Source organism: Alosa sapidissima, chromosome 23 (genome assembly GCF_018492685.1).
Source record: "Alosa sapidissima isolate fAloSap1 chromosome 23, fAloSap1.pri, whole genome shotgun sequence".
Lineage (NCBI taxonomy): Eukaryota > Metazoa > Chordata > Actinopteri > Clupeiformes > Clupeidae > Alosa > Alosa sapidissima.
In genome coordinates, this window is record NC_055979.1 from 30051165 (window position 1) to 30064541 (window position 13377).

The 13377-nt window shown below is 41.2% G+C and overlaps 1 protein-coding gene across 1 annotated transcript; it reads left to right on the forward strand.

The window, feature by feature from the left end:
- The first annotated feature begins 5495 nt into the window (after positions 1-5495).
- Positions 5496-9149, forward strand: LOC121698934. The gene is made up of 5 exons (XM_042081464.1): positions 5496-5678; positions 6450-6768; positions 7266-7321; positions 8131-8236; positions 8418-9149. Exons 1-5 carry the CDS (start codon positions 5574-5576, stop codon positions 8462-8464), a joined length of 633 nt encoding a protein of 210 aa, XP_041937398.1. The 5' UTR covers positions 5496-5573; the 3' UTR covers positions 8465-9149.
- Positions 9150-13377: the final 4228 nt, after the last annotated feature.

Here is a 13377-nt window from a genome sequence, read left to right on the forward strand (position 1 = left end):
GATGGTCAGTGGCAGGTGTTGGGTGTGACCTCTCCGGAAGTCAACAACAGTCTCCTTGGTCTTGCTGACATTCAGCAGGAGGTTGTTGTCCCTGCACCACGTGATCAGAAGGTCGACCTGGCCTCCAACCTGTATTGAGTCTCGTCGCCCTTGGTGATAAGACCCACCAGAGTTGTGTCGTTAGCAAATTTCACTATGTGATTGTTGCTGTAGGTTGCAGTGCAGTCATGCGTCAGCAGGCTAAGGAGCAGTGGACTGAGCACGCAGCCTTGGGGGGCCCCCGTGCTCAGTGTGATGCTGCTTGAGATATTGTTGCCAACACGTACTACTTGAGGCCTCTGAGAGAGGAAGTCCAGTAGCCAGTTGCAGAGGTAGGTACTGAGTCCCAGTTTGTCAAGTTTGCAGATGTGTTGTTGTGGTATTATGGTGTTGAATGCAGAACTGAAGTCTATAAACAGTAATCTCACATATGAGTCTCTTTTTTTCCAGGTGGGTGAGGGCTGGGTGGAGGGCAGAGCAGATTGCATCCTCTGTGGACCGTTTGGCTCGGTATGCAAACTGGAAGGGGTCCAGGGTGGGGGGGAGAATGGATTTGATGTGTGACATGACAAGCCGCTCAAAGCACTTCATGATGATGGATGTCAGTGCCACAGGGCGGTAGTCATTGAAGCAGGATGGAGCAGTTTTCTTCAGCACAGGTATGATGGTGGCAGCTTTGAAACATGATGGGACGATGGCTTGCTTCAGGGAAGTGTTAAAGATGTCTGTGAAGACATCCTTAAGCTCCTCAGCGCAGTCCTTCAGCGCACGACCTGGGATGTTGTCTGGGCCTGTTGCCTTACGGGTGTTGATAGCAGCAAGTGTCCTCTGTCTTCTGTGGGCAAGTGCTGTTTTGTGCTTCAAAGCGAGCAAAGAAGCGGTTCAGGTTGTTGAGCAGAGGGATGTTGCTCTCACAGCTCTGTGGCGCGGGCTTGTAGTCCGTGAGGGCCTGAATGCCCTGCCATAGGCTTTGTGCGTTCCTGCTGTCTTTGAAGTGGGTGGTTATCTTGTAAGTGTATTCCTTTTTTGCTTCCTTGATGCCACAGGACAGGTTGGCTCTCGCTGTTCTCATGCTCTGTAGGCTGAGGACATCCCCTGCCAGCCACTCATTCTCTCCATCTCACCCAGTGCATTTCGTACTTCCTCATTGCTCAGTGTAGTGGACAAGTCTACAGTAATAGCAAACCAGCAGAAAATGGATTTCCCCCCGTTTTTTAACATTTCTCTCTCTCTCTCTCCCTCCCTCTCTCTCTCTCTCTCTCTCTTTCTCTCTCCCTGTTGCTTTCCCTCCAGTTCTTATAAGTCCTGTTTCCCAGTGGGGGTGTTGATGCTCGTGTTTGTGCATAGATGTAATGCATGTAGATTTAGATGCAGATCATATAGATTCCATACATGTGTGTCTGTACTGTGGAGAGTGGGATGTGTGTCTGTACTGTGGGATGTGTGTCTGTACTGTGGAGAGTGGGATGTGTGTCTGTACTGTGGGATGTGTGTCTGTACTGTGGAGAGTGGGATGTGTGTCTGTACTGTGGGATGTGTGTCTTTACTGTGGGGTGTGTGTCTGTACTGTGTCTGTACTGTGGGATGTGTGTCTGTACTGTGGAGAGCAGTAGCAGCTCCAGGGTTGACAAATAGGCGGGGCAGAGTCTGATGATCAAGTTTAGAAAAAAAATGGGCATAGTTCCAGGTCACCGGCAGCTGGTCGGCTGTGGCCTGATATACTTGAAATGACTGCATATCAATGTAAATATACAGTACACACAAGCACTTCATGAAAATGTTAACTTCATAAACTTCATGTAAATGTTATCAATGTTATTTATCACTCTGCCACAATGCTGCTGCTACTACTACTCTGTCAGAAGGTTACGCTAGGACTATGTAAATATACAACACAACTACCTCTATTTTTTTTATATATGTTCTATATTTCTATATTTTGATATATGTTCTATATTTCAGTCTCACACTTTAATGTCTGTATGTGGTATGTCTGTATATTTTTATTTTTTATTGTCTATGGCTATGGCTATGTCTAAAGTATGTCTATGTCTGTATTTAAAGTATGTCTATGTCTGCATGGGAAAGTAAGAAACGAAATTTCAATTCTTTGTATGAGCAGTGCATGTAAAGAAATTGACAATAAAAGCCGACTTGACTTGACTTGACTCATACACGTAAAAGGGCAGTTTTTTTACGAGCTCCTTGGGGAATGATTTGGAAAATTTGAGGAAGCTTGAACTATCAAATAGGATGGTGGCAGACAAATGGCCAGTGAATGAAAATCTGTCGGTGGCGGTAACTAATTGTCACACACTTCATAGGCAATTTGTGCAAAGTAGAAGCGGACCTGCGCTTACCCTGGACACCGGTATGTTTTGCACAAAGGCACGGGACATCACGTAGGCCTATCGTTCTCATGTTGGCCACAAACTTGTCTGTAACCCTGTGTGCCTCCACGGCATCGATTGCTCTTTTCTGCAGCTGTGCATAGAGCACATCTACACGGGGCATGATCTTAGAACAGGTCTAAAAAGGAATAAAAACTCGGGATCTAAGCATTCGAGAAAACCCTTTAGCCTCTCTAACTGAGATTGTATCAAAATCTGCAGATGTTTCAATTATTTCAAAAGATCTTTTCGGAGATCTTGTGAAAAAAGCGGAGCAACCATAAAGATCCGAGAAGAAGACGCGCACTGAGGAGGCTGCTGACGCAGCCTTTTCCATCACCATCACTCTAAAAAATGATTCATGAGGTTAGTAGACAAAACTTAAAATGAAGAACATTTTCGACATAAAAGAATTAAGTTTGCTACTTGTACATGTATAGGTGAGTTGACAACTTATTTTAAGGAGTTTGTAATACTGAAAAAGAAAGAAAGCTGTCTCAAGTTATTACAGTGCATGAAAATGCACTGTACTGTTCTTCCTAGGCAACTTCTTCTTCTTATTATTATTCCGCTTACCACTTTTTCCGTACGCTATTTCTCTTGAACAGTTTAACTTAGAAACTTCATTCAAACTTTGTTACGTAGGTCTTCAAACAGATCGGGTTGGTATGACTTTTCAACTTTGAAACTTTTATACTTTTTAAACTATTAAAGAAAAACCTTTTACTTAACATTGCCGATTGTGACATCATAATACGGCAGTTAAAGGGGTGGTTCAGGATTTTGGACATAGGACCTCATTTCCAAGTAAGCAAGTGTGATATTTATCAGTGGAGACCGTTTTCAACACGTTTCATCCAGTCTGTTGACTGGATGAAAGACTGTTTTTAGTGGCAGGCTAGCACATACCGTTGACTTGCGCTAGCCTAGCACCTGCGAACTCTGCAATTAGAACGACTGGATGAAACGTGTTGAAAACGGTCTCCACTGATAAATATCACACTTGCTTACTTGGAAATGAGGTCCTATGTCCAAAATCCTGAACCACCCCTTTAAGCAATTAGAATCCTATGGCAGGTGTTCAGGCCACCTGCAGCCTCAGACTTTAAGCATACAATCTGGGTCAATTAAGACTACACATCCTATTCAACTGTTTCCTCTGCCCAAAACTGTTTCAAAATAAAAGTCCTCACTACAATAATCCACTGTTAAACAATGTAACCCATTAAACTACTGAACTTTTTACATTCAACTTTTAAATGGTCTACTTTTAAACTATCATTAAACTATCTATCTATTAAACTAGCTGTCTATCAACAACTTTTAAACTATCTACATTCAACTTTTAAACTATATACATTCACTAGCTGTCTATCAACAACTTTTAACTTGTCATCAACTATGTCAACACTTTTCATCAACTATGACTCCTACCCACTGTAGCTAGTTAGCATGGTTAGCAAAGTTAGCATTGCTAAACTGCTAAAAATGATTAGCTAGGTTAGCTAAGTCACATGGTTAACATAGTTAGCATGCTAGCATGTTAACATGCTAGTTAGCATTTTTAACAAAACTGCTAAAAATGATTAGCTGAGTTAGCTAAGTAACATGGTTAGCATAGTTAGCATAACTGCTAAAAATGATTAGCTAAGTTAGCTAAGTAACATGGTTAACATAGTTAGCATGCTAGCATGCTAATTAGCATAGTTAGCATAACTACTAAAATTATAAGCTTGGTTAGCTAAGTCACATGGTTAACATAGTTAGCATGTTAGCATTACTAGCATAGTTAACATGTTTAGCAAAACTACTAGAAAATGTTAGTTAAGTTAGCTAAGTAGCATGGTTAGCATGTTAGCATTGCTATAAAACATTAGCTAAGTAGCATGGTTAGCAGAATTAAAAATCTTAGCATAACTGCTAGTAAACATTAGAGCCATTCCAACTTTCAGTTATCACCATTAAACTATTTGAATATCAACATTCATTAAACTGCTAGAAAACGTTAGCTAAGTAGCATGGTTAGCAGGTTAGCATTGCTAGCACTGCTATAAAACATTAGCTAAGTAGCATGGTTAGCATAGTTAAAAATCTTAGCATAACTGCTAGCAAACATTAGAGCCATTCCAACTTTCAGTTATCGTCAAATATCTACCTATACACAGCCATTAAACTATTTGAATATCAACATTCATTCAAATTCCAGTCTGTCAACAACTTTTAAACTATTTACCTTCAACTTTTAAACGGTCTACTTTTAAACTATCATTAAACTATCTATTAAACTAGCTGTCTATCAACAACTTTTAAACTATCTACATTCAGCTTTTAAACAGTCTACTTTTAAACTATCAACTTTTATTAAGCTATGCAACCACCATGTCTATCCTAGCATCACCGTAGTAACCATCTCTGTATTATCTGTTTTAACTATACATGATATTTTACATCACAACTTTAGCATTTTCATGCACTGGTAATTCCTTGGAATTGCATTTCTAGTTAATATATGGATTTTCAACACACATTCTTGCTTTCACCTAACAATAGAAAGTATTAAGTTACTTGAAACTTGTAAATCTCGTGACCAAACTTATAAAGCTGATAACACGACTCAACGTTCAGGACCTTCCAGACCACGCCTGAGAAGTAACAGAAATTATGGCACAGGATCCTGTAGCTTGCATCGAACATCAAAGGTACGTGCAAAGTAGTCTAGCCTAGGCCTACTATTTTTGTGTTTGTTTTAGAAGCAACAGCTATCAAAGGTCCGTGTAACGCTTTGCAGTGCATTGTTCCGCTTGCTCCACCTTCTGACACAAAGCGAAAATTGAGTTGTTATTTCAATTTTTCATTTCTCTGGTGTACTCGGCAAGTGGGAAATTGGATTAATTGTTGTGTTTAGATTTTTTTGGCAGACTTTTTACAATGAAAAATTGCTTTATTAAAAACACATAAACCTCAGTCATTATTGTAATTTTTCATTTTAATGTCGTGATTGGACTGGACCATCGTCGATGTGGGGGTGCGGGGAGGGGATGGTGTACGTCGTGTACGCAAGCTGAGGGTGCGTATTACGTAAGGTGGCGATTTGATTTCAAACTACCAACAGAACTGGTACTTTGCTATCAGTCTCTTAGATGGATGGACATGGATGGGGAGCAACAATTCAGCCTTCATCAAGGCGTTAAACGCCTAACAATGTCAGCTCGAGACATCTCACAGGACCGACTCGTTGCGATATTTCAGGTAATTTAAAAGGTTGCAATCCCGAGTCAGTAGGTTTCTTGTGTCAACGTTAAGGTGTCGATGGCATGCTAATTCGCTAAGTACACGTGCATTTAGCAAGCACACAAATGATGTTTAGGCTAACTGTGCACAAGTGTAGGCCTAACTGTGTGTGTGTGTGTGTGTGTGTGTGTGTGTGTGTGTGTGTGTGTGTCGGGGGAGGATGGGTCGTGAACTCCATCAGGTTTAAGTGTTCAGTAGTATTCACTGCACGTAAGTGTTCGGTCACCACTACTATACGGTGTATGGCCCCCAAAGCGTCAATTCTAAAATGTAAGAAAACTTAAATGCTTAGACATTTCATTATCATTGAACAGTCTTCACACTGGAGTTAAAGCAGCAAGGCCTGCAAAAAAGACCTTACAATCTCATCTGACTTAATGGGCCTTGACATCCACCAATTGTAAGCATCCGTTATTTGTCAGTTAGGGGTAGAGTGCTTCCACCACTTGTTGTCAATGTAACAAGTACTTCATGATCATTTTAAATGTAGTGGAGTGGTCTTGAAATGCAGTGAACTGAAAGTCATAAGTTTCCAAAAGTTTTAATACTCCAGTAAAGTACAGATTGTTGATGACCTACAGTCCCGTAGTTGTGTGACGTATAGATAATTAGCCTATTCTGCAGGATAGGTGTGTTTGGATTTAGCATTCTGAAAATTATGACTTTGTCATACATGTCATTTGTAAGTGTAGTCTCATCAACCCCTTTCCTTCCCCCCTCCCTGATAAGGTGGTGCCAGACACTTTGTACCTAGAGGATGACATCACAGGGGAGACCTTTTTCCCGGACCAGAGAGGGCACTTTGGAACAGTTCGCATGAGAGATAGGGGCTCATTTGCTGTGTTGGGGACATTTAAAGAACATGTTTTGGCAAGTTCCTCATCTACTACACCATCTTCTAGTTCGACGCCCACACAGCCCTGTCGCCCATGGATGAGCAGTGTCACGCACCCAACCAAACCTCAAAACCCAACTCCAAGAGCCAAGTCTGTCCGAAGACCAATATATGTCTCAGAAGTGGACGATTTTGGGAAAGTGTCAGAATGCAGTGAGTATTTGATTTCCCTGGACTGTTTAAACCACTGAGGTCTAGAAGATGCCTAAGTAACCACTTGGCTAGGACTGAAAGACTAAGGAGGAGTTTCTATCCTCAGGCCATCCAAACCTTGAACATACACCATACTGACTTTGCACATGTTAACCCCTCAGCACACACACCCTAATACATTACACTTCAATACATACTCACACGCACAAGCATACACCATTTTTATAGCACCATGTCATACTCTACCCAGTATGTCGATGCATGTCATATTATCTATCTATCTATATTTTGAGATATACGTATCTCAAAATCTGGCTTTTGAGATATACACCAAGCCCTAATGTTTATTTCTGAAGACTACATTGATGTTGACTTGGCTCTATGGTTCTGTGTTGCGTCAAGCATGATCAGTTGATCAGATTTGTCCCACGTTTGTATAGCTATTGAAATCTTGCATGGTTGATATGTAATCAATTTTTCCTCAATTCTGACGACAGTTACACCATGTGTGATAACAAAGGCGTCGCCTTGCCAGACACACCTGAGACAAGAGGTAGGTCAGAGTTGACAATATACTGGTAAGTTTGGATACTCAGTCAGAATGGTGGTTAGAACATCAGGAACAAGGTTTTTTTTTGCATTGATGGATCAATGGACACACACACACACACAGCAAAGCAAAGCAAAGTAAAGTCTAGCCAGCGTCACTTCCAGAAGGCAGAGGCCTAGCAAACCAGCTATACAAGGCCTATCCATGCTTCTTTCTATGCCCATCTTCCTATGTCTGTCTGCCCACACCATTCTTCCAAGTATCCATTTCTAATAAAGGATATTATGCCCTATATAATAAGGATATAATGGATATAAGGATATAATGCCCTATACAGAAAAGTGGGCGCACCATGTGGTACCAGCCGTGAATGAATATGCAATAGTAAGTTGTATGGTAGAGGGGACTGTAAGGCAAAAGATCTTCTTCCTAATAGGATCAGAGGGTGCCAAACAGCATCTGTATGTTAATCATAAGACTGGGAGAGTTCCTCAGACACACCAAATGGAGGAAACCAATGCACATTGATAGACACCTCTTGACACCTAATTAAGGCACAGAGACACAAGTCAGCAAATCACTCGTGGAAACTCGAGTCTGATACTAACAGCGTTCTAAGAACACAACAATTATAGGGAAGTGTATTAACATCAAAAAATGTTATTTACAAGTATATTATTCAGATTCCTTCAATGTCAATGCAAAGTTAATTATATTTCACACGTGACACTATTTAGTAAAATGCATTGTTTCTTTAGGAGAAGTGACAAAACTTTGATTGTATTGTTATTAATTTCGGTCTTCCATATTAGGCCTTGAGTTTTGGAAAATGGCTACCAGGAAATTCTATGCTATTCGAACAGAAGACCTGGCCAAAACCAAGTCTGGAAGGCTTGACACTACCATCAAACGGAAGAGGTAACCTGCAATGCTAAGCCCTTTGCGTATTACTGTGTGAATGAGGGTAGACTAATCCCTGTACTGGCACTATAGAGTTGTTGTTTTTTTTAATTCTGTTCAGTCACCATAAACACCACATTATAGATCATTACAGGCATTTAATACATTTGATTTTATGCAATGCTTTTAATTCTTTCAGGGTCGATCCAGGAGACAATGAAGTGCTGGAGAGCCTGCAAGGTGTAGAACTGGAAATAAAGAAGTCCTCTGCCCGAGTGTTTGAAGAAGTTGATGGAAAATTTGAGGAGCTATCCATTTCTCTTGGTAGCATCAATGCTAGTTTATTGCAGGTCATGGAACAATGTGAAATATTAGGTGAAGTTAAGGAAACGGTGTGTGAGCTGTCTCAATCTAGTGTTATTAACACTTGCCTCCGACAGGCAGTAGCATGTAAAATCTGCACAAACACACCCACTACTTTGCTTGCCATCACAGCATGCTGTGGGCAGGTGGCAGGCTGTGCCCCATGCGTGCAGACATATCTACATGAAAATGACACTTGTATCCTGTGTCAGATGCCCATGTTTGCCAGTAAACTGGTATTTGTGAGATTTTTGGGTGATGTTTTGGCACTACTGAAGTGAACTCCTCACAGTTGTTAATGTGCACAAATCGGTGTACCTTGTTAGTGATGGCTAAATCTTGTTCAGCAGAGATGTCATGTCATTTATTTGAGTAATGGTATGTTTGTGTTACTATTGACCTTTGGTATGGTTTGTTTGTGCTACTACAGACCTTTTTTTGTTCAACCATGTGTCTGAGAGCTTCTCTCTTAGTCATAATGTACAGGTATCCCATGTTCTTTTCCCCCTGTATGGACAGTACCTGTATGTACCTTTTTGTAATGGCTACTAAAGTTTCTCAGAAGTAAGATGTGTCTGTGGTAAATATTGTCACATATCTTGTAAATTTAGTATATTGCATTACATTACACTTAGCTGATGCTTTTTAACCCAAAGCGACTTAGTTATTACTTAGTTATTAGGGTATGGTGACAACCTGGAGCATTGTAGGTTAGGTGCCTTGCTCAAGGGCACTTCGGCCATTACCTAGTGCTTAGGGTGGGATTAGTAGAAACGCAATAGAAATATCCAATTCAAAGTTGACTGTCATGAAGTAAAAGTGAAGTCTGCCATGTTTACATCCTACAGTACTGCTTTCTACAGGTAAATGTCACGTGTTGAAAAAGTTAAGTATTTTATATCCGCTGTGAGTGCTCTGGATGAGCATGAAGCTCTAATCCGTAAATTAGTGGAACAGCGTGGGTTTTCGTGCAAACAAATCAGGGAGGTTCTGCTGAATGAGTATGGCCTGGAGAAGGGTTCCAGTATCTCCTCTATTTCTAAGTTTTGTGCACGGAGGAATATCCATAAATACGATTATGCGTGGCTCGGACAGCATGGTGTGGATTCGCTCGTGCAACCAGCAGTAACGGTTTGTGGAAGAAAAATGATGACTGGGATGCTGAGAGCGTCTGGATACAGGTTGGGTGAAAGAGTCGTAAGGCGTGCTCTAGCGCAGTTGACCCCTACATACACTCAAATGCGAAGAGAGGGGACTGCACGCCAAACTAACCCTCATGTGTACTACGCAGAGTATGCAGGACACAAACTTCACGCAGACCAGAATGAGAAGCTTGTGGATTTTGGGGTGACTGAGGTCGTTGCTTCGGATGGATTCAGCGGTAAAATAATGGGGTTTTCGGTCATGCCAATCAAAAACAACCTCACAATATACGACGAGGTCTACAGGGAAATCTGCCTTAACCACGGCCTTTTTGACCAACTCAGAGTTGATCATGTTAGAGAATTTTATTTATGTCTTTACCAACAAGATAATCTCCGGGACCACCGAACAAACGTCAACAGGCCACCCTTTATTCAAAGCCAATCTAAACAAAATCACGCTGCTGAGAGAAAGTGGGTCGAAATCAATTCAAGAATCAACTACCAGCTAAAATCAACGCTGTGCACTCTGGTAAACAATGGGTTCTTGGATATCGATGACCCTTATGTCAAACACTGTGTCTCCACTATCGCTTCCAAATGCTGCGCGGTTGGATTGCATAATTTTACAGCAGCCTGGAACGCGCACACAATTCCACACAAGGGTATACCCGATGCCCTGTTCGCTGCCAACCTTAACACCGCTCGGATCCCAGCTGAATTACTTCCCCCTGCGGCCGAAGTCGCAGCAGACTATATTAAGAACGGCGGAAGTCTGACTTATCCTGCGCCCTTCGGACGGGACCCTCTTGCTGGCCATCCTGCCCTTAGGATGCAGAGAGAGAGAATGTTGCTGGCTAGATGTACCTACGAAGACACCTTTTACTCTTGCCTTACAGGTCAAGTCGATATGTTATGCGAGGTCTTACAGGCATGAACATTACGAATAGACTTGAACTTTAGTCTCTAGACGTGCATTTTTGTGATCTCCCATTGATTGTGTTAGTGGTCCGTTTGACCTGTTTTTCAATGTGTTTGGTTTTGGATTATGTACTACTGTGGACATGTTATTTGGACATCAGGAACATGAAGCACATTCATGACACGTTTGACATTAAACACTGAAACGTTTATTTCACACTGATAGAATACTGCCATCATTGCTGATAATCAAGAAGCTGTACATTTGTAGTGCCTTGAAATAGAAAAAGAATAAAATATATTCACATTTTTATTTACAAATGTATTAAAAGAAAGAGCTAACAAATAAAGGACATCAGTATGGGCTGTCAAAGTGGACACATTGTAACAAGCTCACATGTCAGAATGACATGTTTTCACAAGAGGCACTAGCATAACAGTCATAGATAAGGAACCAATCAAATAGAACTGTCTAACCACAATCAAAGGGTGGATGATTTCTGGAACATACTTCTCACAACTACATACTACGGAGGGATTGTTTAGATTGTTTCATTACTGAAATTGGTCAAGGACCTCACTAAAGCCTTTGAGAAAGATCAGCTTGGTTGCAAACACAGGGGCCTTGCAGAAGAGGCAGCTGTCATTTTCCTTTAGATATGTTTGCGTGCAGGGGCCACAGCCGGCAACCTGACCACAGCATGCTGTAACAACCACTTCTGTGGCAGGGATGCTTGTGCACATTTTACATGCTAGTGTTTGTCTCAGGCAGGCAGAAATGTTTCGAGCAAGGACCATCTCTGACATTTTGGCCTTAAGCTCATTTAAAACTGAACACTGCTGTGCTACTTGTGCTGCGTGTGTATGTACCTGGGTGACAGATACAGATAGCTCATTAGTCTTCTCCTGAAGATGTTCAGACAATTTGGCAGCTGAGTTTTTCATTTCTAGTTCAACTTCCAGAAGGCCATTCAACACTTCGTTGTCTTCTTGGTCGATCCTGAAAGTTATGGCACAATCATTGTGTTAAAAGCAATAAAAGTACAAATTCATTCCATCACTATGTGGAAATGGGATGATTAAGGGATGTTAACGTGTCTGCCAGTGGTGTGTGTGTGTGTGTGTTGGCTTTAGTGTGAGTTTGAGCAAAACAAATTCTAAGTTGCAAAAACTGAATATTGATCATCAACTGGCATCAATCAACTGTCCTGTAATGTGAAATTCTTAAAGTAATCAAAATGAAAAGGGGCACAATTAATACAAAGTAATACATAACAGTAGCCCAACAGCTGAACCTAACCTCACAAGGCACACAAATTAATCCAAACAAACAACAAACAAACCCCAGTACCCTCATAGGTTAGCTTTATCTGACGGAACACAATTCAGATCTGCACTTTCTTTATCAATCTGCCAGTAAAGACTTGCAAAACAAGGAGAAGACTTGAGTAATACCAGAAATGTCACATCAGAACTAAATGGCAAGTAAATAAAATACCTATTCTTTTTGGTGTTTTTCCCCAATCTTGTGGCCTTTGCTTTGGCTAGGTCCTGGGTCTTTATGGCATAGAGTTTCCTGCTGGCTGTTTTCCAAAACTCTAGGTCTAAAATATAAAACATACATGATAAAGTTGTTATTTAACAAAAACACACATAAAATAGGTTATAGTGAATCTGCATAGGGCATACACCAAATATAGCTATAGACAAATGATCCCCAGACCCTCATGTGGCAGCCAATGTGTTAGACAGCTAACATTAAACATCTATCTAGCTGGCATATTAAGGCCATACTCTTTTGGCTGCACGTGAGGCCAGTTTCATTCATTTTCTATTCCCCATTCAAGTGCTGTCCACAGGGTAAGGCACACAGTTGGTGTGGCAGCCCTCATCAAGACTTATTTCTACTCCATAGAGATTCTCCAATTTTCCGATATTATGGTTGATGCCATGACTAATACCATCTGTCATGACTAATACCATCTGTAATCTAGCCTGGTATACCAGCCCTTCGTACTTCACTTTGTTTTCTACTGAGGGTTTGGACCTGGTATCATTGAAATGGCCTAACTGTACGTTCAGACCGCAAGCAACACAGGCAACAAGGGCGACGGAAGTAATTCACTTTGTATGGACAAGGGCAACACGGGGAACAAAAGCAACAAGTGTGGTGGGCGACGAAACTTGGGCGTCTTGAGCGATAAAAAAAAGTTAAACTTCAGTTAACTTTATGGAAATGAGCTTTGGTGGACCATCACATCACCAAGAAAAACTGACACATAAAATGCCCAATTCCCATCAGCCTGTAAATGCTTATGAAAGTGGCTTTTTGATAAAAGGCACTGTTTGAAGTATGCTGTATACAGTACAGTATACAGTATATTATTTCCATTAAAATGATTATTCAGCAATATCAATGCTTTGTTTTTATTTCATAGTCGTGTGTTAGACAATACATATCTGAAACTGTTGAATAGTGGTGTACATTTAAACTGACATACCTCTGGTTTCTGCTGTGTCAGCAATGGCAAGGCCTTTGCTGTCGCAGATTGTGAAATCATCAGCGGAATTAAGGTACTCCTTCACCGTCTCCCCCACCACCTGAACACCATGGCCCTCACAGATGGTGACATGGACGGTAGCTGCATAAAATAATAAAAGAGAGAGTTCACACTAGATGTGTAAGTGGCTCTTCAGTTTCCTTGTCAGTATCAGGTGGTTAGAGTGGGTGGC

Bases quoted from the DNA above. Each gene is read 5' to 3' on its own strand.
- LOC121698934 (XM_042081464.1), top strand. From the start codon at position 5,574: ATGGACATGGATGGGGAGCAACAATTCAGCCTTCATCAAGGCGTTAAA. The intron at 5,679-6,449 runs GTAATTTAAAAG...CTCCCTGATAAG, and splicing joins GACTCGTTGCGATATTTCAG to GTGGTGCCAGACACTTTGTA. The intron at 8,237-8,417 runs GTAACCTGCAAT...TAATTCTTTCAG, and splicing joins ACTACCATCAAACGGAAGAG to GGTCGATCCAGGAGACAATG.